The 24,234-nt window shown below is 47.5% G+C and overlaps 1 protein-coding gene across 7 annotated transcripts in view; it reads left to right on the forward strand.

Moving 5' to 3' along the window:
- Positions 1-24,234, forward strand: part of AUTS2 (activator of transcription and developmental regulator AUTS2) — a 663,646-nt gene that overhangs the window by 621,979 nt on the left and 17,433 nt on the right. For 3 of the 7 annotated variants that reach the window (XM_088066212.1, XM_088066213.1, XM_088066218.1), the window contains 4 exons: positions 17,803-18,346; positions 19,809-20,062; positions 20,687-20,928; positions 21,343-21,387. In XM_088066212.1, coding sequence (XP_087922338.1) covers positions 17,803-18,346; positions 19,809-20,062; positions 20,687-20,928; positions 21,343-21,387 — 1,085 coding nt within the window. The remainder of the gene's footprint in view (positions 1-17,802; positions 18,347-19,808; positions 20,063-20,686; positions 20,929-21,342; positions 21,388-24,234) is intronic. The other 4 variants (XM_088066217.1, XM_088066214.1, XM_088066215.1 and 1 more) reach the window with 4 other exon arrangements.

Here is a 24,234-nt window from a genome sequence, read left to right on the forward strand (position 1 = left end):
GAGTGGTTCTGGAGCTGACAGACTCTGCTCAAGGCAAATGATTTTCATTAAAAAAGGATTTAATTAATTAGAGCCGACGGTTGGCTGACAGGTTAATTGATAAGGGAAGTGGGCCCCAGGACCTGGAGGTGAGATTATACTGTGACTTTAAATCTTTGCAGTCTCTGGTAAAACTTGGGCTTCCACTGGAATGTCAGAGAAATCTCACTGGCTGTTTTACAGGGCACGGTGCCTGAAAAGATTTGCAAGAAAAGCTGCAGTTTCCTAAAATTCAGTTTTCAAGTAAAGATCTGATCTGGCAATTTATTCTAGGCTAAGGCTCATTGAACAGTTTCAGTGACAGCTTTGCACATTGCTGTGTTCACGTGGAATTGGTTGGTCCTGACGGGAAACTCACATGGAACTTCATTAATTGGCTAAAATAAAACTTACTGCATCTTTTTTTTTTAACTGCTGAAATAAGTAATCACTTGCTCCAGTAGATGGGAGTTCTTGAACCACTCTTTTCTAATAATTTGCTTTTTAAAATGGAAATTAGCTTGGGAGTGGGTTTAGTGATTGATAGGAAGATAACTGAGAGTAGAGTGAGACTGAAAATTGGGAAGGAATTGTTCTTTGGGAGGGTGCCCAGAGCAGCTGGAGCTGCCCCTGGATCCCTGGCAGTGCCCAAGGCCAGGCTGGATGAGGTTTGGAGCTCCTGGGACAGGGGAAGGTGTCCCTGCCATGGCAGGGGATGGGAATTGATGATATTTAAGCTCCCTTCCAACCCAGACCATTCTGGGATGCTGTGAAAGGGTGACACAGGGCTGAGTCCACCCTGGAACCTGCTGACAGATCTGGGCTCTCAAAGAAATTCTTTTCCAAATCCATCTGGTGAGTACAAAGGAGAAAAGGGAGGGCTTCTGGTAGTTATTCTTTGAGCCATGTAAAAACCATATTTTACAGGGTAGAGAGATAACAGTGAACACAGGAGTAATATAGCAGGGTCTGGAAAAATTCAGCTGGAAAACTGTCTTGACCTCCACCAGAGTCCACCAAAGCTGCACAAGGAGGCTGTGGTGGGGAAAAAACACTCATCCATATTTAATGCTTTCTGTTTTGTCCAGGTTATTCCTTAAGATCTGGACGTTCACCCTTTAATTTGTGTCCAGAGAACACACAGGCAGGGCTGGATGGTGGCGTGAACATCAGAGGTGTGTTTGGCAAGAGAGGTCAGAGCAGGGTCAGCTCATGGGCAGGAAGGTCCCTGTCACTTGTGCTGCTGTAAAAACCTGAGTATAATTTAAATGTAGTTTTTGGCTGTGTTTCTAAGGAAAAGCACTGTTATGAGAAAGGTGTTTCCTGGTAAGCCAAGAGCAGCACATCACTCATCAGATTCAAAGGCAGAAATTTCATCTGTTACAAATGAGGTGATTTACACTGGCTAATAATAACTGTGACTGTTCTATGGGGGTGAGTCCTGAGGATTTGCCATAATGGTTGTTTTCATTGGCACGTGGATACCTGGCTGCAAGAGCTGAGACACTCTTGTTACAGCCCTTTTCTCTCGGGTAGAATTAGATGCATGGATTGCATATATCAGTATAATCAACCCTGCTAAGATGTAAAAACATCAAGTGTCAATCCTATCATAAAATCTAAACCCATCTTGTTTTCCTTTCCCTTTTCCCCCCACTTGTGCTCCAGCTAAAATAGACAACTGAGAAATAACTGAATGAATATAACCCATTTCTCCAAAGAAAGAAAAAATAATTGCCTCCAGACCTCTAACTTACCTGCCAAATTGCATCCTGATGTGAATTGCAATGGACAAATTATAATCTTTTGAGACAAGGAAGGAGCTGAGGGTGTCTCTGAGTGACCCTTCCCTGGTAGGCAGAGCCCAAATGGAACTAAACTTGGCAGTGATTTGCAGTGGCATCAGGCAGAGTGGGAGCCCAGGACACCCTGCAGAGGCATTAACTGGGGAGTGTGAGCACACGAGGGCTGGGCTGGGGCAGCAGCAGCTCCAGGGCTGGCAGGGTTATGCACTCCACGAGCTCTGTGCTCCACCACTGCAGGGAAAAGCCAGACTGAGCGACCAGGAGAAAACAAGGACAGTGAAGAGCACAGGGGAGGAGGAAAGTCCAACCAAGGAGTCTCCTCTTGGTGGGATTTGTCTTTTACAAGTGATGGAGGGGACAGGGACCATCAGCGAGATCTGTCCTCGAGAAGTTTGGTATTTGCTGGAGGGGTTGGAGCCAGATGAAGTTCAGTATGTGGCAGAGGGGTGGAATGAGATGATCTCCAGCCCAAACCATTCTAGGTTTCCGTGATTCCATGGTTCTGTGCCCCTTGGGTTCAGCTCAAGGCTCCTCGTGGTTCTTTGTGAGTGCAGAGCTGCTTTTGCTGCCCCAGCCAGTCCTGGGCAGTGTCTTGGTTTAAATCCAGTTTACACTCTGTGTAAATGTGGAGCAACCCAGGACATGCCTTGTGTCTGTCACACAGGTACTGGGCATTCCTGTGTTTGGGAATGGCCATGGCAATGCAGAGGATTCTTGGGCCTGTAAAAGAGAGATTTCTGTGATGTGCTTAAGACCTGGCTGCAGCTTTTATCCCATTTTCAGTGTTGGGAGTGGCTTCTGTGAGTGTGGGGTTTAACTTGCAGGAGGTCATCACAAAGGGATGAGGGCAGTAATGCAGAATGGTGCAGGATGCAAAGGTTTATTTTGAACTCCAGAAAATAGCAGTGGAGAAACAAAACTTTATTTTCAGATGGGAGAGTGTTTTGTGAAAAATCTTTCCACACACCCCACTCAAATCCCCACTTTGTCTGCACACACAGAACCTGAACTTGGCTAAAAAAGCCTTTTGCTGTAAAATCTAAGAACAGATACAAACTCAGTGAGAAACTACAGTACACACTGTAGTATCAACTGTGTAAAAAAACCCCAACAACTGAGAAGGATTCTGCTGTGAATTCAACATGAGCAGTGGACACAGGAACTTCAGTGAATACAGGAACTTCAGCAGCTGCAGTGCCTGCCGTGGTTGAGTCCTTCAAAATACATGTAAAAACTAAAATGAAATATATTCTTCCTTTATTTCAACCATCTAGATTGTTACTTCACCCATTTAGATGTATCTGGATATGCACATGGTTTTCTGGCCCTTTCAGTGCTGTGATTAGGTCTGATTTTATTTTTAGTGACTTCCTAACCTGTTGTGGAGAAGTCAAACAATCACACAGCCTTTGGTGGAACTCAAAAACCCTCTGGCATTTTACCACTCACTTAATGCTGTTACTGCCTGTGCACATTGGGGTCCATTTAGGTGCACCCTCAGAATGTACAGCCAAAATATTTGCTGTCCAAAGGCTTTAGCTGGGTTTGGATGGGGTCAGTGGCTTGTCAGATCCCCCACTGGTTGAAGCTGGAAGTCAGAAGCCAAGTGGGGAGTTTTGTACCCAACTGGAGTCACCTAAAAGCTGAGTTTGACCTCTGTAATGTGGCTGGCTGTGTGAATGGTGCTGTGGTTGGAGCTCGTGCTGCAAACAGGGATTAAGACTGGAAAAATAAAGGAGGGAATAAATCCTCCCAGCCTTGGCTGTGGGGAGCAGGAGCCACTACAAAAAGGAGGTCATGTCCCACTGTAGAATGGCTGGATAAAAACAGCACCCCTGTGTTTGTGGCAGGTTCTAGGACAGTTGTGATTGGGGTTTTTTTAACCTCAGGAACATTAAATGTCATTTGGTAACTTGCTCTGGAAGGTGATAGGAGGAGCATAAGCATTTTCTGAGGGAGTCATGAGCTGTAGAGGTTTATTAATAGGATGTAAAACAATTATTTGTTTGTGTGCTTTCCCCCCTCAGGATTTTTTTTTTTCTTTTTTGTTTTCTAAATAACACAAGACATCTTTGGCAGCAGAATCCCCACAGTTGTTAATGTCAGATTGTTATCAGATCTGACAATGATTGTTTTCTAATAATAAGTATGTTTTTCCCTTGCTGCCCATGTAAGAGTGACAGTTTGCTGCAACTCAAGGCAAGATGAAAAAGAAATTCAGCATTTGCCATTACATCCCTGAAAACAAATTATCTACTTAGTGCAGATCCTTTTCTATTATTTATCTGCCTTTTAGTTATCTATGAAATGGATTTCCAAGAAGCATATGAGAGGCAGGGTTGGAATTCCTCTGCTCTTTAGCTCTTGTTAAGGTCTTGTTCAGGCTTGGGCTTGATTGCTAACTCCCCTCCCAAGAGAAGAGCTGCTGAAACTCATTTCAGTTCTGGCCATACTGGTAAGGTTTGTCAAGATGTTTTTAATGAGCTTTAGTGATCAGTAGCTGCTCTGGGATAGGAGGCCCACTCTGGAAGTGTCCTGGTGAGCCAGGTGTTGCTGTGGTTTTGTCCTGGCTGGGATTCATCCCTGGGGCTGCCCAGAGCTAAATCCTCCTTCAGGAAGGCATTGCAGAGGCTCAGGACAGGTCCACGTTCCTGATCTTTCTCATTTCCTTCTGCTGCTGGAGTGGTGGTGTGTCCTCTGCTCGGTCACTCTGGGGCTGAGCTGTCCAAGGAGCTGGAGAAGGGATTCTCCTGGAGTCTGCAGCAGCAGTGGGGATCCCAAACCAGCCCATGGCCCTTTCCCTGCTCCAGCCCATTCCCCAAGCACAGCTTTCTGATGGCTCTGCAGTGCCTGGGAGCCCCTGGCTGCCACCTCCCCTGGAGTGGGGATGGGATTGGGATGGGATTGGAGGTGGGGATGGGATGGGGACAGATGCCAGGGCAGCAGTGACAGCCTGGGAGGAGACAGGACAGCACTCAGAGCTCCCCTCTGTTATGGCAACAACACAACAGAAGCAGGGGCTGATGCCCAAACACAAGGCCACCTCTTTCAGAAAGGGATTTAGTAGCTGAAAGCACTTTTTCAGCCTGCAGGTGATCCTGTGTTAAATATAACCCTTCTGGACTGTCTCATCCCGGGGATGGTTTTGGAAAAGCGCCGTGGCCCTGGATCAGTGAGCACCCCTTGACGCTGGGCGTATTCACCACCACCGAGAACATTAACAGAGCACAAGCTGCTGGGAGTTATTTTTTGCTTTATCAGTCTTCATTTTAAGATTACTGGCAAGATCCTCTCATCTTCTCTACGTGATATTCTTAGCTGGAAGATTAACTGGTGTTCAGTTTGTAGAGTGATTTTAGTCTTATTAACGAGAGCATTTGGCAGTGTGTACTTTGTTTTAATTTAGTTGGCTGTATTGGAATTTAAAGTCTAGAAGACAACGTGTTCTACTGTTTTTTAAAAAAAGTGAAATCCATTTAGTAAGAGTAATTCTATTTTTTCAGTAGCAAAGAGGTGGCTGTATATGGTAGCCCAGCCCCAGCTCCCAGACGTAATGATGCCTGATGCAGACTGCTGTGGGAAAAGGCTGGCATCAAGAATCTCTTGAAAATTAAATTTCAAGAAAATAGCACAAGTGGAAAAGTATATTTTTCTTACTCTGTTTTTCTTTGCTGTGTTGCTTTTGTATCAGATATTGCAGGCGATAATCATTGCACTGATCTGGGTGAAATTCTCCTCCCTGAATAATTTTTACTTCAGTGAGCTGCTCTGGTGTCATTCCTGATATGCAAAATTTGAGTTGTGGAATGGATAGCCAGGACTATTTTGGGAATAGGAAGATAAAGAACTTCGTTCACACTTTCCCCCAAGCCCTTTGGCTGTGCCAGTGCTGGGATCTCACCCTTGTGTTGCTGCTGCAGACAGTGGTGCTTTTCCTTCCGAGTCACTCTTTAATGCACACTCACTCACACGTGGTGTTGGGGATCCTTTGGAGCTGTACATTTGGAATGATAAAGCATCAGGATGGGAAGTGGACCCTGTCCTCACACTGTGGTGTGAGAGGGGATGTTTTGAAAGTCATTTTTCAGTTTTTGATGATTGGACTCCATGATCTTAGAGTCCAACCTTAGTTATTCCATGACTCTGTGGCTCAAAGGTGGCGTGCCAGGAGCTTGGATTAACATGGAGCTGAGTATTTATTATCCTTAAGTATTTACAGGTATTTTTTAAAGCTGTAGCAGGTGGTTTAAATCCAGGTGTGGGTATGGTGCCTCTGCAGTTTCAAACAGGTGCTTGGAAAAACCCTGCAGGGATTCAGCCACTGATGGTGGCACTGACACACATTTACACCATCTATTATTCACCATGGCACAGCTACTTCATTTCTTCCTTTCTTGAGCTGCTGGTTGCTTAAGCAGCTTAAAGTTCGTTCACAATATTATTGCATATGGTTTTGAAGAGTGATTTTTATACTGTGCAAACGTGTAAAATGCAGAGATAATGTTACCTTGCCAAGTGTGTGGCCCTGGAAGGAGCTGCTGCTTGGGTTCCATCTCCTACATCATTAGCAGAACTCAACAACAGCTCTTGTCTGCTGTTAGAGAGGCCCTTACCACTACTAAGAGAAGCTGAATTACCATGGAGTGGTAATAAATGCAGCATTACTGCCTTTCATGATTTTATCAGAAGTCTCATCATCTCTTTTGTTGTTATCTTAGATCCTGAGGTAATACCATTATGGGAAAGGCATTCCTTTCATGCATCTGAAAACTGCAATGCAAATAAAGCAAGCCCTGAATATACATCCTCTGGTTTTTAAGGCAGGTTCCTAAGAGGGGGCACTGACTTGTGGTGGGTTTTATACTTGAGACTGAAAACACCACCAAGTTTTGTCAAGCTGTAAGAGCAGTGAAGGCTCTCCTGATCGTGACCTTCCGTGCCTGAAGGGAGCCTACAAAAAAGATGGAGGGAGTTTATTTACAAGGGCCTGGAGTGACAGGAGAAAGGGACATGGCTTCAAATGGATAGAGAATGGGTTTAGGTTCGACATAAGGACAAATTCTTCCCTGTGAGGATGGTGGTACCCAGAGCAGCTGGGGCTGCCCCTGGATCCCTGGCAGTGTCCAAGGCCAAGCTGGATGGGGCTTGAAGCAACAGCAATAGGGGATAGAGGAGGGTGTCCCTGCCATGGCAGGGGTGGCACTGGATGGGCTTTAATGTCCCTTCCAACCCAACTCATCCTGGGATTCCGTGATCTTCTCCCCACCCATAGCTCTGTGGCCCAGTCTTGATTTTGCTGTGCTCTGTCTCTGTGGAGCACTGTAATAACCCTATTTCCAAGCACTTTATTTTTTTCCTGAGGGTTTTTTTTGGTTTTTTTTTTTTTTGTGCAACAAAGATAGGCTTTTGGTCTGTACTTTGCAGAACCATTTAATGTTGTTTGTTTTTAATCTGTTGTGTGATTAAAATAGATTAATGTTGTAGTAACATAAAAACCCTCAGGGGGTTTTGTTCTCTTTGTAAATATTCTCTAGGATCTCTTCTGTCTTCTAAACTGTGCGTAGGGAGAGTGTTTAATGGGACCTGGGGAGAAAAGAGACGCATCTTAAACTTAATATAAGAATTTAATTTTTAATAAGTTTCATTTGGGGTTAGGGTATTCATATTGGAGTGGAAATTAAAGTGTCTAAATGCTTTGTGTGTAAGCTGTTGGAAGTTCTTTAAAGAGACGTTCAGGGGAAAATCTCCCTTTCCTTTTTTATCTGATCTTAAAAATACAAAATTAGAGAAGGCAGTGTTTGATGTCACTCACTGATATTTGAGCTGGTTTTGCAAGCATTGCTGTGAGGTGTCTTTAGTGATACAGAGGGTTTGTGTGCAGGGAGTGCCGTGTCCTGCCCTCCTCCAGCAGATCCCCATGATCCATGGCTGGATGGATCTGTGCAGGGCTGTGCTGCCATGGGGATCAGGGCAGGATGGAGTTCCTGGCGGTGTTTTTGGCTGTGTGGAGCAGAGTTGGGGTGAACCAAGCTGGGTGTGCTGCCCTGGCTTTCACCAGGCTCCAGCCAAGTGCCCGTGCTCCCTCCAGGCTTGTGGGTGAAATGAAGATCGCTTGCTTCATAAACGTGCTCTGTTCTTTGGCTGGGAGCAAGGGCTTTGCTGTTTTATTCAAGCTGAGGGGGATTTTCACTTTCTGTTGAGTGAGAGCAGCTTTAACCCTGGCAGGAGCTGGGCTGCAGGCAGCCCCCGGTGTGCCTCGGGCTCCGCCAGGCCACGGCCACATCCCAGGGGGAACCATCACCTCCAGGAGCACTCTGGGGAGCACCTGCACCTCTGGCTGCCTCCTCAGCCGTGGGAGAGCTCATGCTTTGGGTTTGGGATGCTCCATCTCTGTCCTGCAGCCTCCCCTGTGTCTCCAGGGGCTGTCCCCAAGGGCCCCAGCACGGCCTGCGTGCGCTGCATTCATTTCCTGGGGCTCCCCGGGATAAATCACGAGCTGAGTTGATTCCTTTGCTGCTGCTAACTTGCACAAGTGTGTCACGAGTCCTGGAACGGGGATGAAGCTCACCAAATTGCAGCTGCAGCCGAAGGCCCTGCTGCAGGCACATCCGCAGGTCTGGGATTAGTTTAATACCTCGGCTTTATCTTGGCACTGTGGGCTGCTTTCTGCCTTCACAGGGAGGCATCACGATGTCCTCAGGCTCTTTTGGAAGATTAAGAGCTTCCCATGGCATCGTGACAAGGAGGAAATTTAGGGAACACAAGAGTGTTTAACTTGGAGCTAATCTGGTTTTTGTGAAGGAGGGAGGATTAGGGCAGTGAATGCTCCTGCCGGGCGGGTTTGTGCCATGATGGCACCGAGGAGGAAACTCTGTGGAGAAGGAGCTCCATCCTGTTGGATCCCTGGCAGTGCCCAAGGCCAGGCTGGGGATGAGGTTTGGAGCAGCCTGGGACAGTGGGAGGTGTCCCTGCCATGGCAGGGGTGGAACAAGATGGGCTTCAGTGTCCCTTCCAACCCTGGGATTCTGTCATCTCCTCCTTTACTTATTTCCTGGGCCACAGAGTTTTGTGTCTCCCAAACCCTTGTGTTTATCTCTGAACTCAATTTGTACCTGGAGTTCATTTTTCAGCCTTGCTTGAAGCAGAGTAACTTAGAGAAAACACTTCATGTATTCATCGTGGCACCACCTCAGCCCTCCCCAGGATGAGCTGTTAAACATTTTCAACAGTTTCCAGTAAAACTGCTGGTAGCTGGTAAATGTTAAACAGGACTTTTTTTCCCCTTCTAGTCAGAAACAAACTTTAGGAAGCTTGAAGTGAGTGCTGGAGAGCTTCCAACACAAATGTCAGGCTTGGCATCTCCCGGGAGCAGGAGGGGTCTGATCCCTGCAGACGTGGAGGGTGAGGAGCAAGTGTGGGTCCCGACCTGCAGCCAGAACCATTTCCTTGTGCTGCCCTCCCTCCTTCCCCCACAATCAATTTGACAGCCTTGCCTTGATGATAATTTAAAAAAATCCTCCCCACAGGGCCAGTGGCCACAGCTGTGTGTGTGTGTACCTGTGCACAGGTGTGCAAGTATGTGCCACACATGTGAGGGATAAATGTGTCTCACACTGGGCTGATCTGTTGAATGGAGCTCACAATAGTTTCTTTCTAAGTGTTAATGGCCCCACATGATTTTCTGTGTATTTTCTGTGTATTTATATTGATTTTCTGTGTATTTGCTTTGTTGCACTGGAGATCAGTACGGTTTCAGCCTTCTGCATGTTATGTAAGGGTTATATATGATTTTATGTATCAGTGGTTGTCAGGGTCCCATGGAAAACCAGGTACATGAGCTCAGGACATGATTATTGAATGCTCATGGCTGTCAGCTTCACAGGAAAGGGAAAAAACCCAGTGAGGTACTTCTCAAACATCTCAAACACAAAAGGGAGTAGTGCAAGGAAATAAATTATTATATCTTACATTTACTTACTCAAATGCTTTTTTGAACCAGTGAGTTCTGGCATTCTGCCAAGCTTGAATTTGACCTTTTTTTAAGTCCTTATTATTATTCTCATGAAACAAATACAGAGAGGCCTTAAGCAAGAGCTGATTCTTGTTTTACATGAGCCCCTGCCCTGGAAAGCTCATCATCTAAATCCTGGAAAGGGAAACAGGGCCAAGCACTGACCTAACTGCATCTTGAGGGAGCTGGAGCAGAACTTTAATCTTCTAGTCTAGTGCACTGTCCCTGAATCATGGTGATTTTCCATAGTTCACATCATTTTTTCTGTGTATCTGAAGATGTTGCAAGATGAGTTTGCCCAATACATTCTCAAGGGTTATTGCTAAAAGCTCCTTGTAGCCTTGCAAGAAGGATGTGCTTGGGCATATCTATTACCTATTAAACCTGGTGAAATAATGGAGCTTTCCCATGTCATAACAAATCACACCCGTGCCAAAACAGCTGCAAACATTCTCTAAGACTTAATGAGCTCTTGCTGGTTCACAGTGGTCCAAACAAGTTGTTATTGTGGCTGTTAGAGAGTGCAGAATTATATTATCGGAACAGTCTCATAAAAAGACAAGATGGGATGTCAGGGAAGCCAATCCCACACTGCAGGGAGGTCTGTGGGGCACACAAAGGCACTGTTTTTCCATGGAAATGCAGTTTATAGATGTGTAATCTTCTGTAATTCTGGTATGATTAAACGGGTGTTTTCCTTCCTGAAGTTCTTTCAAGCCGTAAGAGAGGACAAAACAGAGAGAGGGAAATATTTCATATTTCCATTATGCATAAAGCAGCCCTGGATCCCAAAATGAAGCAAAAGAGGGAATTTGGGGAGCTAAACTCCGCTCTGACTTTCAAGAGCTTCTCTCAAAGAAGCTTCCACACACCATCATAAAAATGTCAGTGTGAAATATCCGAGCAGGAGCAAATTGAACAATCTGGTGATTCTAGTGCCTTCATCTGCAGTCTCATGCCTGCAAGGGTGTGCAAAAGTCAATAACTGGAATTGGAGGTTATTGATTATTTCACTGGGCTGCTGTTGAAACATTGTATGTGCTTGATTTGGTCTTCAAGCACCCAGTAAACACTTGGGCTTAGTTTTACCTCCCTTTGTGAAAACAATTGAAAATACTATAAAACTGAAAGTGTCTGAAGTTTTTTTTCTCAATTTTAAAGTATTTTTCTTAAACTTAAATAAATGTTATTTGTCAAGGTTCCCCTCACTCCAAGATGGATATTTCCTGCCACAGGTGGGGGCTATTCATAATTTATAAGGAATTGAACTTTCTGTTGGACACTGCCACCTGCAGCCCCATGGATTTTAGGATGATTGGATTAGATCTGTCTCCTCCTGCTTCTTGGAAATGAAAACAGTTATGCAAATGGACTTTTCTCTTTTATTTTGAAGCTGAAAGAGAGCAGGTTTAGGTGGGATATTGGGCAGGAATTGTTCCCTGGCAGGGTGGGCAGGCCAAGGGCTGGGGCCTCAAGCACGGGTACACAACACCACTACTCCACAGGTTTGTAAATTTTTGATGCAAAAGAAATTTTATGAAGTTAACTTGAAATATTCTGGCAAATTTGTAGCGTGGGAATAAGGAGATGGGTTCTCATCTACCTGCCTTACACATTCCAAGGAAGGTTCAGGTTGGATATTGGGAAAAAATTCTTCACAGAAAGAGTGGTTTAACACAGGCTGCCCAGGGGAGTGGTGGAGTCCCCATGCCTGGAAGGGTTCAAAAAACAAGAGGATACAGCACTTTGTGGTGTGCTTTAGTGTGCATGGCAGTCAAAGGTTGGATGTGATGATCTCCAGAGGCCTTTTCCAACTTTAATGGTTCAGTAATTCTACAAAAGGAAGAAAAGAATATTGTAAGTTGAGTTGTAGAGCTCCCTGGTGGAAGGTAATGTTAAGGTAAAGAGCTTAGGAGGGTTCAGAGGATTATTAGATGTTTACAGAAATAATAAAAAAGTTATCACAGTTCTGCCAGGTGGGATATCAGTTTGCCAGAGGAAGAAGCCCTCAAGGTTCCTTTTATGAAGCAGCCCCAGGCTGGGAGGGCCTGGAGAGGTTTCCCTGTGTGTGGGTTGTGGCTGGGTGAGAGGCTCCTGCTGTCCCTCTGCATCTGCAGCTGGTGTGAGTGAGCACCACATCCCAGATGGAATGGACCACTGGTGTTCTGCACCAATTTCAGCTAAAATGTGGTGGGTTTTGCTGTGGTGACACGCAGGTGCCTCCTGCAGAGAGAGTGTGAAGCGCTGGTGGTGAATGATACAAATTGTTTTTCTATAAAGAGCCTTTTCCCTCAGTGCTGGGAACAGCTGCTGCCAGCACCCCAATTCCTTGGGGCTGGCCAGGGATGAGCCCCACACCCCAAATATCCCAACCAACAGCTGAGCAAACCTCAGAGCTCACAGCTCAGGGTGATGATGTTGGCTCTGAGGATTAGCACAGCAGGTAGCTGTGCTGGCACAGGGCAGGGTTTGGGCTGAGGGATAAGTACACATTCTTTTATTATTGCAGCTAATGGGAATCTGCCAGGCTTTGAGGCACAGAAAGGCTCACTGGCCACCTGTGAGCTAATCACAAAGATTTGCCTCATTCTGTATTTCAGCTCACTTGGAGCCGGTAATCTAATTTCCAAACAGAGATGAGAAGAGTGAACAATTCATTTTCTGCTTTACATGGCTGTGCTGCTAAACTTTTAATCCTTTTAGAATTACAGTTCCCTGTCACATGGAGGCAACACCACACAGTCCTGTGCGTGAGGCTGGAGGCTTTGAATGCACCATTGCTGGATAATAATTAGCCTCAGCAGCAAAGGCACAACATGAATCAAAATTAAAGTGAGGAGCACAGGACATTTTTCAAATGCTATTATGAATCATACTCGGGCTAATGATTGCAGTTTGGATAGAAAATCCCCGTGTTTGGGGTCATCCTCAGCCATCGCGCCCCAACGTTGGTGTCCTCTCTGCGTGTGGGACACTGCTGTGCCAGTCCTGTGTCCTGCCAGCTCATTAACCACATCCCAGGAGCAGTGTGGGGCACTTCTGACTTTAATCTTCACTGCTTGCCATTTCTTGTGGCTATTCAGATGATGAGTGAGGCTCTGGGCTGAGCTGAGCTGTGTCGGCTCTGAGCCCAGTGTTGGTTCCCTGCTGTGTTTAGGATGTGCTCGGCTTCTCCTCCGTGCCAAAATCCCCCTGGCCTGCTGCTCTGCTGCTTTCCCTGTGGACAGGTCAGCTGCTGTGTCCTGAGGGTGAGCACAGCGATGTGCAAAGCAATTCCACAGGGTATTCTCACTGCTCTGTGTGAAATTTTCACTGACTCCGCGGTGAAACTCTTCATCTGGAGCTTCCCTTGAGACAACATCTGCCTCAGGACTAACAAGTGGCTCACAAGGGCTGTCATGCTGACTTTCTTTGCTTGAATTTTCCTTTCAGGTGCCAAGAAATTGAGACAATTTGCAAAGAGCTGGGTGTTATTGGACATTTATAATTAACACATTTGATGTGACTCTTCATTGACCACAAACAATGAAGTCTCATTTCTGCAGTGGTACAACCCAGACCAGAAGAATCCTTCCTGGGCAGTTGGATAAGCCCTGGCACAGCTGCCCAGGGCAGGGATGGAGTCACCAGCCCTGGAGGGAGTTAAAAGATGTGCAGATCTGGCATGTGAGGATGTGGGTCAGTGGTGGCCTCGGCAGTGTTGGACTCAGTGATCTCAGGGAGCTTTTCCAGCCCTACTGACTCTGTAATTCTCTAATTCCCATATTTTTCTCTGCAGCATTAGGAACACAAGGAAAACAGTGTTGAGCATGAGAACAGTGTGAAGTGACCCTGATGGGGGAGCTGGGATGTGGAACCTCAGCAAAGTTTCCTTGTAGACACCAGTGAGCTGAAATAGTTGTAATTAAAAATGGGAATTCTCATGGTCATGCTGAGCTCCATCTTAGTATTAGCAAGTGTTTTTAAGCTCTCTGCTTTTACTAGCATCATGCTTTTAAAATCAGAATATCTTTGGCTGTAAAGAAGAAATCACAAAGGAGCCAGGGCTGTGTGGCTGGTGAGCTGGGGGTGTGACACCTCTCAGGGGGAATGGAGGTGTTATTTTGCTGTATAAACATATCACACACATCTTTGTGGTCCTCAGTGTATTAAACTAAACTGTCAGGTTACATTTGATCAGTGTTCATAGGGTTATACCTTTCAAGCTGCTTTTGAAAGCTGGTTTTGTTCAAGCTCATTCAAGTAATCCTGTCACACACAAGTGGGATGAGCAGATGTCATGGGCATTTGGGGGAATATTGTGGATCTGTAGCCAAGGCAAATCAATAGTAAGGAAGGGGGGGCGATGGATAAACTCAAGATATTTTCCTCTCCTTGTCCTCTAATGGAGTTAACCCTGTGCTGAGGTGATGTTCCTGTTAATAATTGGAGAAAAATTATCTAGCCTAGCTGTGTTTTCTGGCTTTGATTGATTATTGTCTTGTACTGTCACCTCATTTATTCTGGGCAGGTTTGAAACGCGCTCCCACCCTTCTGCTCTGCCCACTGAGGGGTCACAGGGTGTTCCTGAAACAGCCAAAAGAGCAGAGGGGAGGAGAGAGAGGGACAGGGGACAAGGCATGGAGGGACAGGACACAGGGAATGGCTCCCAGTGCCAGAGGGCAGGGCTGGATGGGATTTTGGGCAGGAATTGTTCCCTGGCAAGGTGGGCAGGCCCTGGCACAGGGTGCCCAGAGCAGCTGGGGCTGTCCCTGGATCCCTGGCAGTGCCCCAGGCTGGGCTGGATGGGGTTTGGAGCAGCCTGGGACAGGGGAAGGTGTCCCTGCCATGGCAGGGGTGGCACTGGAGGGGCTTTAATGTCCCTTCCAAGCCAACCCATTCTGGGATTCTATAACTCTTGAGATTTAGGTGCTTAAGAAGCCCCTGTTTTTTGCCACAACTCCAGAGAATCCTGTGAGAATTCTGGTGAAAATGCAGAAACTCTCAGGTGTTTGTGTCTAAGGCAGTCTTTGAGCAGAGATCAGGAGCAGAGCTCATGCTTGGGCAGGTGGGATTTGCACCAAGGTTTGTGCACCAGTTTGGGGAGAGCCTTGTGCTGGTGCCAGAGGGGTGGGAAGCACAGCCTGGCCCCACAAGGGTTTTCTGTGCATCTGGGTGTGTTTCAGAAGGGTTGTCAGGACAAGAAAGACCTAGATGTCTTTGATTAAAATGCAGAATTGAAACAGGAAGGTGAAACTCTTTGATCACAAACCCATTACTAGTAAAGAATGTTCCCCAGTGACCTTGTCAGCATCACTTCCCACCTGGGAAGTTTTCCAGCCCATTTGGAGCCCCTTCAGTCATCCCCCAGGACCTGGCTGTGGAACACTTCGGGGCTGTGTACTTAATGATGTCATTTATTGATTCCCAGCTGGATGGGTTAGGAAGTCAAGAGATTTTATTGGAATTAAACCTTTGGCTGTGTGTGTTAAAGCAGGATTGAGTTCTTGCACCTGTCTGCAGCTCCTTTCTACTTACAAAATGCCAGGATTCCTGACAGGGGTGTTTGGATATTCCCTTCTTCGCTTCCCTCTAGAAAGCTTTACCCCCCATTCCTTTGTACTAAATCGAGAGGTGCTTTTTAAAAATAAACAAGTGCTCTCAGATGCTCCCAGTGTTCAGCTATAGGAGTTACATTGATGGACTATGTTCTGTTTAACAGCTGGATGGAGTCAATGGTTTCATGTGCAGTATTGGAGGACTCTGCACTCTCAAATCAAGGCCAGAAGCAGCTCAGTGACTGAAGAATTGTCAGCATCTTGTGCAATCCCACTAAGTGCTTCTTTTCATTGATCCGCAACTTCATTGTTGACAATTAAATCCTTTTCAGTGCAGAGGATAAACATTTTTAACAGGAGGTAGCAAAATCTTTTGTCCTGAATGATTTTCTTCTCTGTTTTATAATTAAGTACAAAGTGTGTCACCAGCCTTGCTGTTCACTTGTGCTAAATACCTGCTCACTGTGGAGTAATTGCTATCAGCAGATGACAGAGCTGCAAGGAGCTGTGCTTTCGAAGGCATGTTCTTCATTTGCATAATCAAATGCTTTGTTAGTGTCCTTGGAAATTAGGATGAAAGATGACTGTGTGCTAAAAATGAGAAATTGTTTTTAGCAAATTCTGTGCATCCAGTAGAACAGCTGAGCTGCTCTGGGGCCTGTTTGATGTGTGCTGGCTGCTGCACCCGCAGCCTCCTCCCTGCTGCTGGTAACAGCTCCTGGCACCTGCCTCTCCCTCTCCACACATCGCTCTGACCAACGTCGAATCAATATGAAATGGACAATCAGGGCTGCAATCTCATTCATTACTTCAAGCCTGGTAAAGCGCTTGGAAAGAGCTGGTGGTCTGTGGGTTGGATCTGTCCTGCATTCCATGACTCCAGAGATATCCTGGGGGTTTGTATTGCTTGTGACACTTTGTACCAGCTCCCCACTTACCCACCATAAAGCTGGAGAAAATAGGTTTGAAAGGTCTGGGGTTTTATCTTGCATTAAGAAGTTTGGAGAAAATTTGAGTTAGGCAGATACAGTGTTACCAAGAGTTCAACTTACCAAAGCAGTGAAAGAAAATTAATACCATTTTTAAATTAAATGATGCTTAAATTAAATGATAAAAATATTTCTTTGGTAGACTGAATGCTCAGTCCCAAAGATAATGCTGCAGAACACTGAAAACTCCTGTAATTTTCCCACTTGTGAAGTGAGGACTTCAAACTCAATCCGAAACTTTCCTCTCAGGAAAGTGGAATATTTAGTGCTGGCTCTGAGTTGATCCCTGAAGTTGCCTGAGGCCAGGCATGGAGAAGCTGAACCCAAATGCAGGCAGGAGGAGTTGAGAGGATGGGCCTCATTTCTGGATGACACTCCAAACCCAGCTGTCTCACACCTGGACATGGAAAAGTTGGATGATTTCATGTTTAGAAGAAGGGTTTTGCCGCTGTAAGTTTGACATGGTCCTGCAGGGGTGTCCCTCAGGGGATTTCATTCCCCAGGGTCAGGGATGCTCAGGACACTCAGGACTGGCAGGCTGGGGGTGGCCATGGCACAGCCTGTGCTGGCTCTTGGCACCTCCTGTGCTCTTTGCTGCTCCCAGACATGCTGAACCCATCTGCAAACATGGCACAGTGAGAGGGTTCTGCATTGATCAATCTCCAGGAATGTCACATCTGGCAAATTCCAACAGGGCCTTTTTGTCAGTGGAGAACAGCTGGGCTGTTCCTGTGGCTCTGATGTTCCCAACTGGCCACCAACTGGCCAGCCTTTAACTCTTTAGGAACACCCAGATGGGACAAAGGAGCCGGAATGCAGAGTTCAGGTCATATTTTAGTGGTTTGCATGTTAGGAAGAGAAGCAGTGATGGAAAGCTGCATATTGCCTGTATTTATTACACAAATCCATGTCTCCAGAGGGAAGTGTTTGCTGGTTCTCCCAGCTACAGAGTCTCTCTGGGTCACCTGAATCACGTGGGTCACCTACAGGTGTCCCCAGAGCAGCCTTGGCTGCTCCCTGGTGTGATGGAGCCAAGCCAGTGATAGTCACAGACACAGCAGGGTCACGTGGATTGAACATGATTTAGTGGTGAACATGGCAAAAGATCTTTTCCAAACTTAAACATTCTGTGAGAAGCACAGAGCTGCCGTGGAGTTGGCTCCCTCAGCGGGTCAGTTCCCTCAGTTTGCTCTCTCAGGGAGGGAGTGCTGATGAGTAACAAGGATGGAGAACAGGAGCGCTGAGCAGGTCTGTCTTCTCTGCCACGTGTTTTGTTTTGTGGAGTTACTGGGGCAGATGGATTTGATTCAGTTTCACATTCGCCTGGATGATTCTTGATGGCAGCAAGATGGAAGTGCCCGGACTGTGAGTGGCCCAGCAGTGCCTTTGGGCTGGTCTGTCTCACGTTTAACCATTTTCTCTCTGTGTTGTTGCTGTTGCAGATAAAGAGGTGGGAGTTGGCGCGCTTGCTGACAATGCCGACCCTGGTGCTAGGGGCCCAGCTGTCCCCAAAATATCAGGACTAGAAAGGAGCCAAGAGAAGAGCCAGGACAGCAGCAAAGACCCAATACTTGAGCCTGTGGTGCCTAAAGACCCCCGTCCTCAGGTGACACCGCCGCCACTGGAGCCGCCGTCCCAGGGCCTCTGCCCCAGCCCCGCGCTCGCCCCGCGCCCGGAGGCTCCAGCCCCGCCGCCCGCCCCGGCCGTGCCAGTGCCCACAGCCCCCGAGGAGCCCGGCCGTCCTCCTGCCAGCCAGCCCTGTGGTCAGCCCTGCAGCCAGCCCTGTGGTCAGCCCTGCAGCCAGCCCTGCAGCCAGCCCTGCAGCCAGCCCTGCAGCCAGCCCCCGGCCGGCCAGCACCCGCCGCGGCCGCAGTCGCCGCTGCCCCCGGCACACCCGGCCCTGCCCGCGGTGCAGCCCCATCCCCAGAGCCTCTCACAGCCACTCTCTGCCTACAACAGCAGCAGCTTGAGCCTCAACAGCTTAAGGTAGGTGCTTGGAGAGGGGTCTGGGATGCTGGACTGAGCCCGAAGGGGAACTGGATAAAGAAGTGACAGCACAGCCCATCCCATCCTTGGGAAATAAAAGGCGCTTGGTGCATTTAACCTTGATTCCTCCCCTGAGGTGAGCCAGGATCACTTTCTGTGACCTGGTGATCCCATAAACTCTGGGTCTTTTCAGTTCATTTGCTTTGGGTTTTTTCCCTGCTGTACTTGGGTTCTTGTAGGGAATTTCACACAGTATGAATGAGGGGAGGAAAAGCCCAGTTCCTGCAGGCTGGGCAGCTCGCTGAAGGCTGACAGCTTTGCCCTCCCATCCCTGTAAATATCTGATTTCTCCAAGCGCTGCCATGCCCCAGGGCGAGGAGCCCAGGAGCTCCTGGCCCGAGGTCCAGCTGGTGACAGCCCAGCACTGGCAGTCACACACCAGGCACTTCACAGCTCCGTGTTCTCCTGCACTGCCAACACCTTGCAGGCTTCAGTGTTTTTCTCTCACCTGGCCACGGTGAGATCAGCCTCACCTTTTATCTGTGAGTAACAAAGATGAGCAGTGAGATTAAACACCATGTGCACAGGAATCTGTGATGTGCCTCTGAGTCAGGGACCTCAGGTTTCCCTGCTGTAAGCTGGGCTGCCATTCTCCAGATCTGAGCTCCCAGCAGGCAGATGTGACCTTCAAGACCTGGGGAAGCAGCACTGTGCTTGCCTCATGGTTTGACTAAAGACTGGGAGGTGTTTAAGAGCTGGATTTATTTTTAACCAAGCTGGTATTGCTTGTCTTTAAAAGTCACTGCAATAGAAGCATGTCGTTACTTGAAATAAAGGCAAGGAGAACTAAGCCTTCCATGAATGTATTTTAAATACTTATTAGTAGGAGATGAAACCTGAAAAATTGCAGCCGGTGTAATCACAAATAATTCTTTTGTTGACTCGTCTTACTTCATTTTATTGTGGGGTAGAGAGGGGCATTACCTGTACAAGAAGCACAAATCTGTTCCCTTTTCAACTTCATTTCACATTTTCTGCAGTCTTTCATCTTAGTAATTCATAGCAAAAAAAAAAAATTATTAATGCAGTGATTTTGAGTTTCATTTGCCTGCAAACATGAACCAGGAGCAGTCATGTAGAAAAAGCTGATAATTAAGTAATGAATGCAGAGGGCTGATTACTCCTTTGTGTGTCACCCCTGTGCTGTTGTGGAACAATAGCATCCTCTTGCAGGGAGGGACAGCACGGCTCAGGTGTGCAGGAAGCAGAGGAAGCAGAGCAGGTGCAGCAGGTGTTGGAGACAGGGCTGTCCCAGGGCTGGGAATGGCAGCTGGGATTTGTGACACGAGTCGCATCCGTGCCGTGTGAGACGTGGGGGGCTGCTGGGGTCGTGCTGCTGAGTGTGCTGGGGCTTTTCTCCATCCCCACCAGCCCTGAGTGCCTCCTCTCCTCTCGTTAACAGCAGCAGCAGGAGCAGCACCCCCGCCAAGAGCCAGGCGCCTCCCCCGCACATCTCGCACCACCCGTCGGCATCGCCGTTCCCGCTGTCCCTGGCCAGCCACAGCCCCCTGCACAGCTTCCCTCCCTCCCTGCAGCCCCCCGCTCACCCTCACCACCCCAATATGTTTGCCCCTCCCGCCGCTCTGCCCCCGCCACCCCCGCTGACGTCAGGGACGCTGCAGGTTCCAGGACACCCGGCTGGGAGCACTTACTCAGGTAAGAGCCCCCTTTAGTGATGGGACACTGAATAACTGCGCTGTGGGCCTTTGGAAAAGCCCCAGAGCTTGGGGGAGTTGTTTTATTGTTTGTTTTCCCTGTACTCGGCGCTGGTGAGGCCTCACCGTGAGTGCTGTGTCCAGTTCTGGGCCCCCCAGTTTAGGATGGACACTGGGATATGCTGGAGCATGTCCAGGGAAGGGCAGCAAGGCTGGAGAGGGGTCTGAGTCCTGTGAGGAGCGGCTGAGGGAGCTGGGGGTGTTCATCCTGGAGAGGAGGAGGCTCAGGGGAGACCCCATCACACCCTGACAGGAGGGGACAGCCAGGTGGGGTCAGGCTCTGCTCCCAGGGAGCACCAACAGGATGAGAGGACACAGCCTTTTTCCCCTGCTCCAGGGGAAGTTTAGGCTGCACTTTAGAAAAAAAGAAAGTTCACAGGAAGAGTGGTTGGGCAGTGGAACGGGCGAGGTGGTGGGGTCACTGTCCCTGGAGGTGTTCAGGAAAAGATTGCATGTGGCACTGAGTGCCATGGTCTGGTGGTGCTGGGTCATGGGTTGGACTGGATGATCTCCAAGGTCTTTCCCAAGGCCGTTAATGCTGCTCCTGTGTGGTTCTGTGTTTCAGAGCAAGACCTCCTGCGCCAGGAGCTGAACACGCGGTTCCTGGCCTCGCAGAGCGCCGACCGCGGGGCCTCGCTGGGCCCGCCGCCCTACCTGAGGACAGAGTTCCACCAGCACCAGCACCAGCACCAGCACACACACCAACACACCCACCAGCACACCTTCACGCCCTTTCCCCACGCCATCCCTCCCACTGCCATCATGCCGACGCCAGCACCGCCCATGGTGCGTACCCCAGGCAGAAATGTGAGGATAAGTAGAGCACAACTCTATTCTTTATTACAAAAGTATTGTGGAGAATTTGCCAGCTCGTGGGGAAGGGCTCCTGTGCTGCCCAGGGGTGTCTGGGCAGGAGAGGCAGGGCTGTCCCTCTGTCACAGTGTGAGGTTCAGGGGGCAGCACAGGACTGAGGGGCGAGGCTCTGGCCAGTCCTGCTTGGAGTGTTCACTCTGGGCCCTCCTCCTTCGTCCTGTCCCGAAAAGATCTTCATTTACTTTGAAGAAAGAAAAAATCCCAAACAGTGTCATTGGAAACTAATTTTCTGCATATTTCTTCCTCTCTGTTGGTTGCCAAATAATAGAGAAGTTGTCTTCTATTTTGCCAACAGAAGTAAAGCAAGGAAATAGAAAGTAACTAGTTTGTGCTTTGATCCCTTTGCAGTTTGACAAATATCCTACAAAAGTTGACCCCTTCTACCGTCACAGTGTGAGTTTTATTGCTCTGTTTCCACTGCTTTTCTGTGGTGGGTTGGGATCACCACTCAATCAATGACACAGTGTCAAATCTCTCCCTGATCATCACTCCAGGATTTACCATTATCGTCCTTGGTTGCTTTGGCTTTTGAAGGCTTGCATTCGTGGTGCTTGTTTCTGATAAAGATGCAGTATCAGCTTTTCCAGTCAAAAGATCTCTTGCTCACACACCATTTGGAGCCAGGTTTGATGTGAAAAGATGAGACAGAAGAGCTGACTGTTTTGTGAAGCAGGAGAGAGCAGTGATTCCATCACGGTGTTTCAGTTGTGCCACAAACCCTTGGGCTGATATTTTTGCTAAGGAACTTGAAACAAACTGACAAACTATCATACAAATCCTTCAGGGATAGATAATCTAATAGTTTTCCCAATCTATCATATTTTGTTTGATAAAATCTGAAAACCTGTCTTATTATTCAGATTTCAAAAGCTCATCTGATCCACTGGGCTTGCTGTGTTTTGAAAGCTCTGTTTGATGACAGCAACATGAATCCAGCTATGCACTAGATGTGTTTATCTAAGCTACCAAAAATGTTACTTATTGAGATGAACTGATTTTTAAAATTCCAGTTAAATGTAAAGCTTCTGCTCCTAAGGGTTTGAATCTACTGATTGATTTGCTGCTGAACTCTGGGTTGTATTTTCCTCATCCTATTGGCAGAGGCAGGTGTCTGGCAAGAGTTTCTTAATTCAAGAGCAATATTTTGATGAGAGAAGGAGTACTGCATCAGCACTCAGAAATCTGCAGAGCATTTGGCTTTATGTGTTGGTTTTGCTTAGAAGTGGAACTGGGCAAAAAAAAAACTGGTTAAGACACTGGTGTCTGTATTAAATAGAACCCCTGCTCACAGCCCATGCTGTCCGTGTCTGGCAGCTCACTGGAGCAGCCAGGGCTCGGTGTGTGCAGGCTCAGAGCTCCAGGAGCACTGGGCAAACATTCCCACTTCCACTCCAAAGGGCACTGCTGCTCACCTGAGCAGGGTGAAATTGCACTGGACTTGCTGAGCTTCACATGGGTTCAGGGGGTAGATTGACCCCAGCCAGGCCAGCCCAGTGTCCCCTGGTGCCACCCCTGGGACTGCTCAGGGCACAGGGGATGGGAGCTGGGCTGGGGGCACACCCCAGGGCAGGAGAAACACAAATACAAATACTGTCAGAACATGGCATTTGCACAGAGCAGCTCCCAGGGACAGCAGCTTCCACTGTAGGTGCACACCTGGAACTCAGATTCCTTAAAGCTGGCAGTGAGTGTGGGTGAACTTTGGAGGGAGAGCAGGGTCTGTTTGAGACCTAAAATCCATCTAGTTTGGAACAGGGAGTGCAGCTCACATAGAAGCTATTGCTGAGTTTTCCATCAGTGTTATTTCTTCTCTTGTGGCACAGTGAGGCTTTGCTTTTACCTGCAGCTGCTGCCAGGTGAGCACCACACACACCTGGCCAAGGCAAGCTGTGGTCACTGCATGTTTCCTCAGGGAGAGCTGGAAGGGAAAGCTGCTGCTCAAAAGAGAAGGAATACTTGGGAAGAAGGAAGCATTTGACTATGAAAGGTGGATTCTGAAAGCTGGAGGAATTTAAGTGATACAAATTAATCATGGAGATAAACTATTTATTTTTTAATAACATTTCTGACCTTGAGGAAAGGTCACATTTGATTAACTTGCCAGTTGTTGTAAAACTGAAGAAAGAATTCCTTATTATTAGTCATAGTCAATAGAATACGAAGTACTACATCTTTTTCCCATCAGTTAGAATTAGTCCATTACACAGAGAATTAAAGACAGAAGACACTGGAGAATTTAAAGCACATTTTACTCATTAAAAAATATTGTAATTGAGGACAAATGTCTCTTAATGGTTTCTCAAATGCCTACAGTTCAGTATCAACTAATCTCAAAATGTTTTCTGCGCCACTGGATGGAGCAGGTCCAAATTAAATAGAATTAAAAACAACAGCAGCAACATGAACAGAGGCTCAATACCAGGCTTCTAAACTGAGAAAATCTTCTGATACCTCTGAAATGTTTTCTCAGCTTTCAGTAAATACAATATGGATAAATGACCTTGCAAGATAAGCTAGAAGGGAAAAAGATGAAGAAAAGCACACCTGTATGCCTGGCATGTCCAAATCCATCACAACTTTGTGGTACTGATTTACCCTGGGATGGGATTTGCTCGGTGTTTTCCCACCCCTCATGTGTAGTCTTTGACTTTGCCCAGTCCTGCTTCTGTTCAATTAGCCATTAACTCATTTATTTTGATCTTAAAAGTAGCACACAGTAGTTTGACTTTGCTCAGCCATGTTCAGAGGGGAATTGGTGTCAGCCAGAGAACCCTGTTAGGTTTTTGGGTGGCAATTCCAGTGGAGCTGGCAGCCATCCTCTCTTAGACCCAGCCCCTCCTAGATCCATCCCCTCGGAGATCCAGAGGTTTCATGCTGAGAATGCCTTTGGAGTGTGATGCTTTGAATCCCTGACTGCTGCCAGGAAGCAGTTTGGTGTGTGATAGCAGCATTTTCACTGAATGGGGAGAGTTTTCTGTCACAGCAAGAGCCAAAGGTTCACTGGCAGAGCACAGAGACGAGGGCACGTTGGTGTGTGATGGTTTATCACGGAATCACAGGGTGGGTTGGGCTGGAAGGGATGTTAAAAATCATCTCTTCCACCCCTGCCATGGCAGGGACACCTTCCTCTATCCCAGGCTGCTCCAAGCCCCATCCAACCTGCCCTTGGACACTTCCCAGGGATTCAGGGATCAGCCACAGCCTCTCTGGGCACCCTGTGCCAGGGCCTGCCCACCCTCA

Source organism: Pseudopodoces humilis, chromosome 23 (assembly GCF_049639895.1).
Source record: "Pseudopodoces humilis isolate 2021_Gansu_Grassland_sample_001 chromosome 23, ASM4963989v1, whole genome shotgun sequence".
In the NCBI taxonomy this organism is placed as follows: domain Eukaryota; kingdom Metazoa; phylum Chordata; class Aves; order Passeriformes; family Paridae; genus Pseudopodoces; species Pseudopodoces humilis.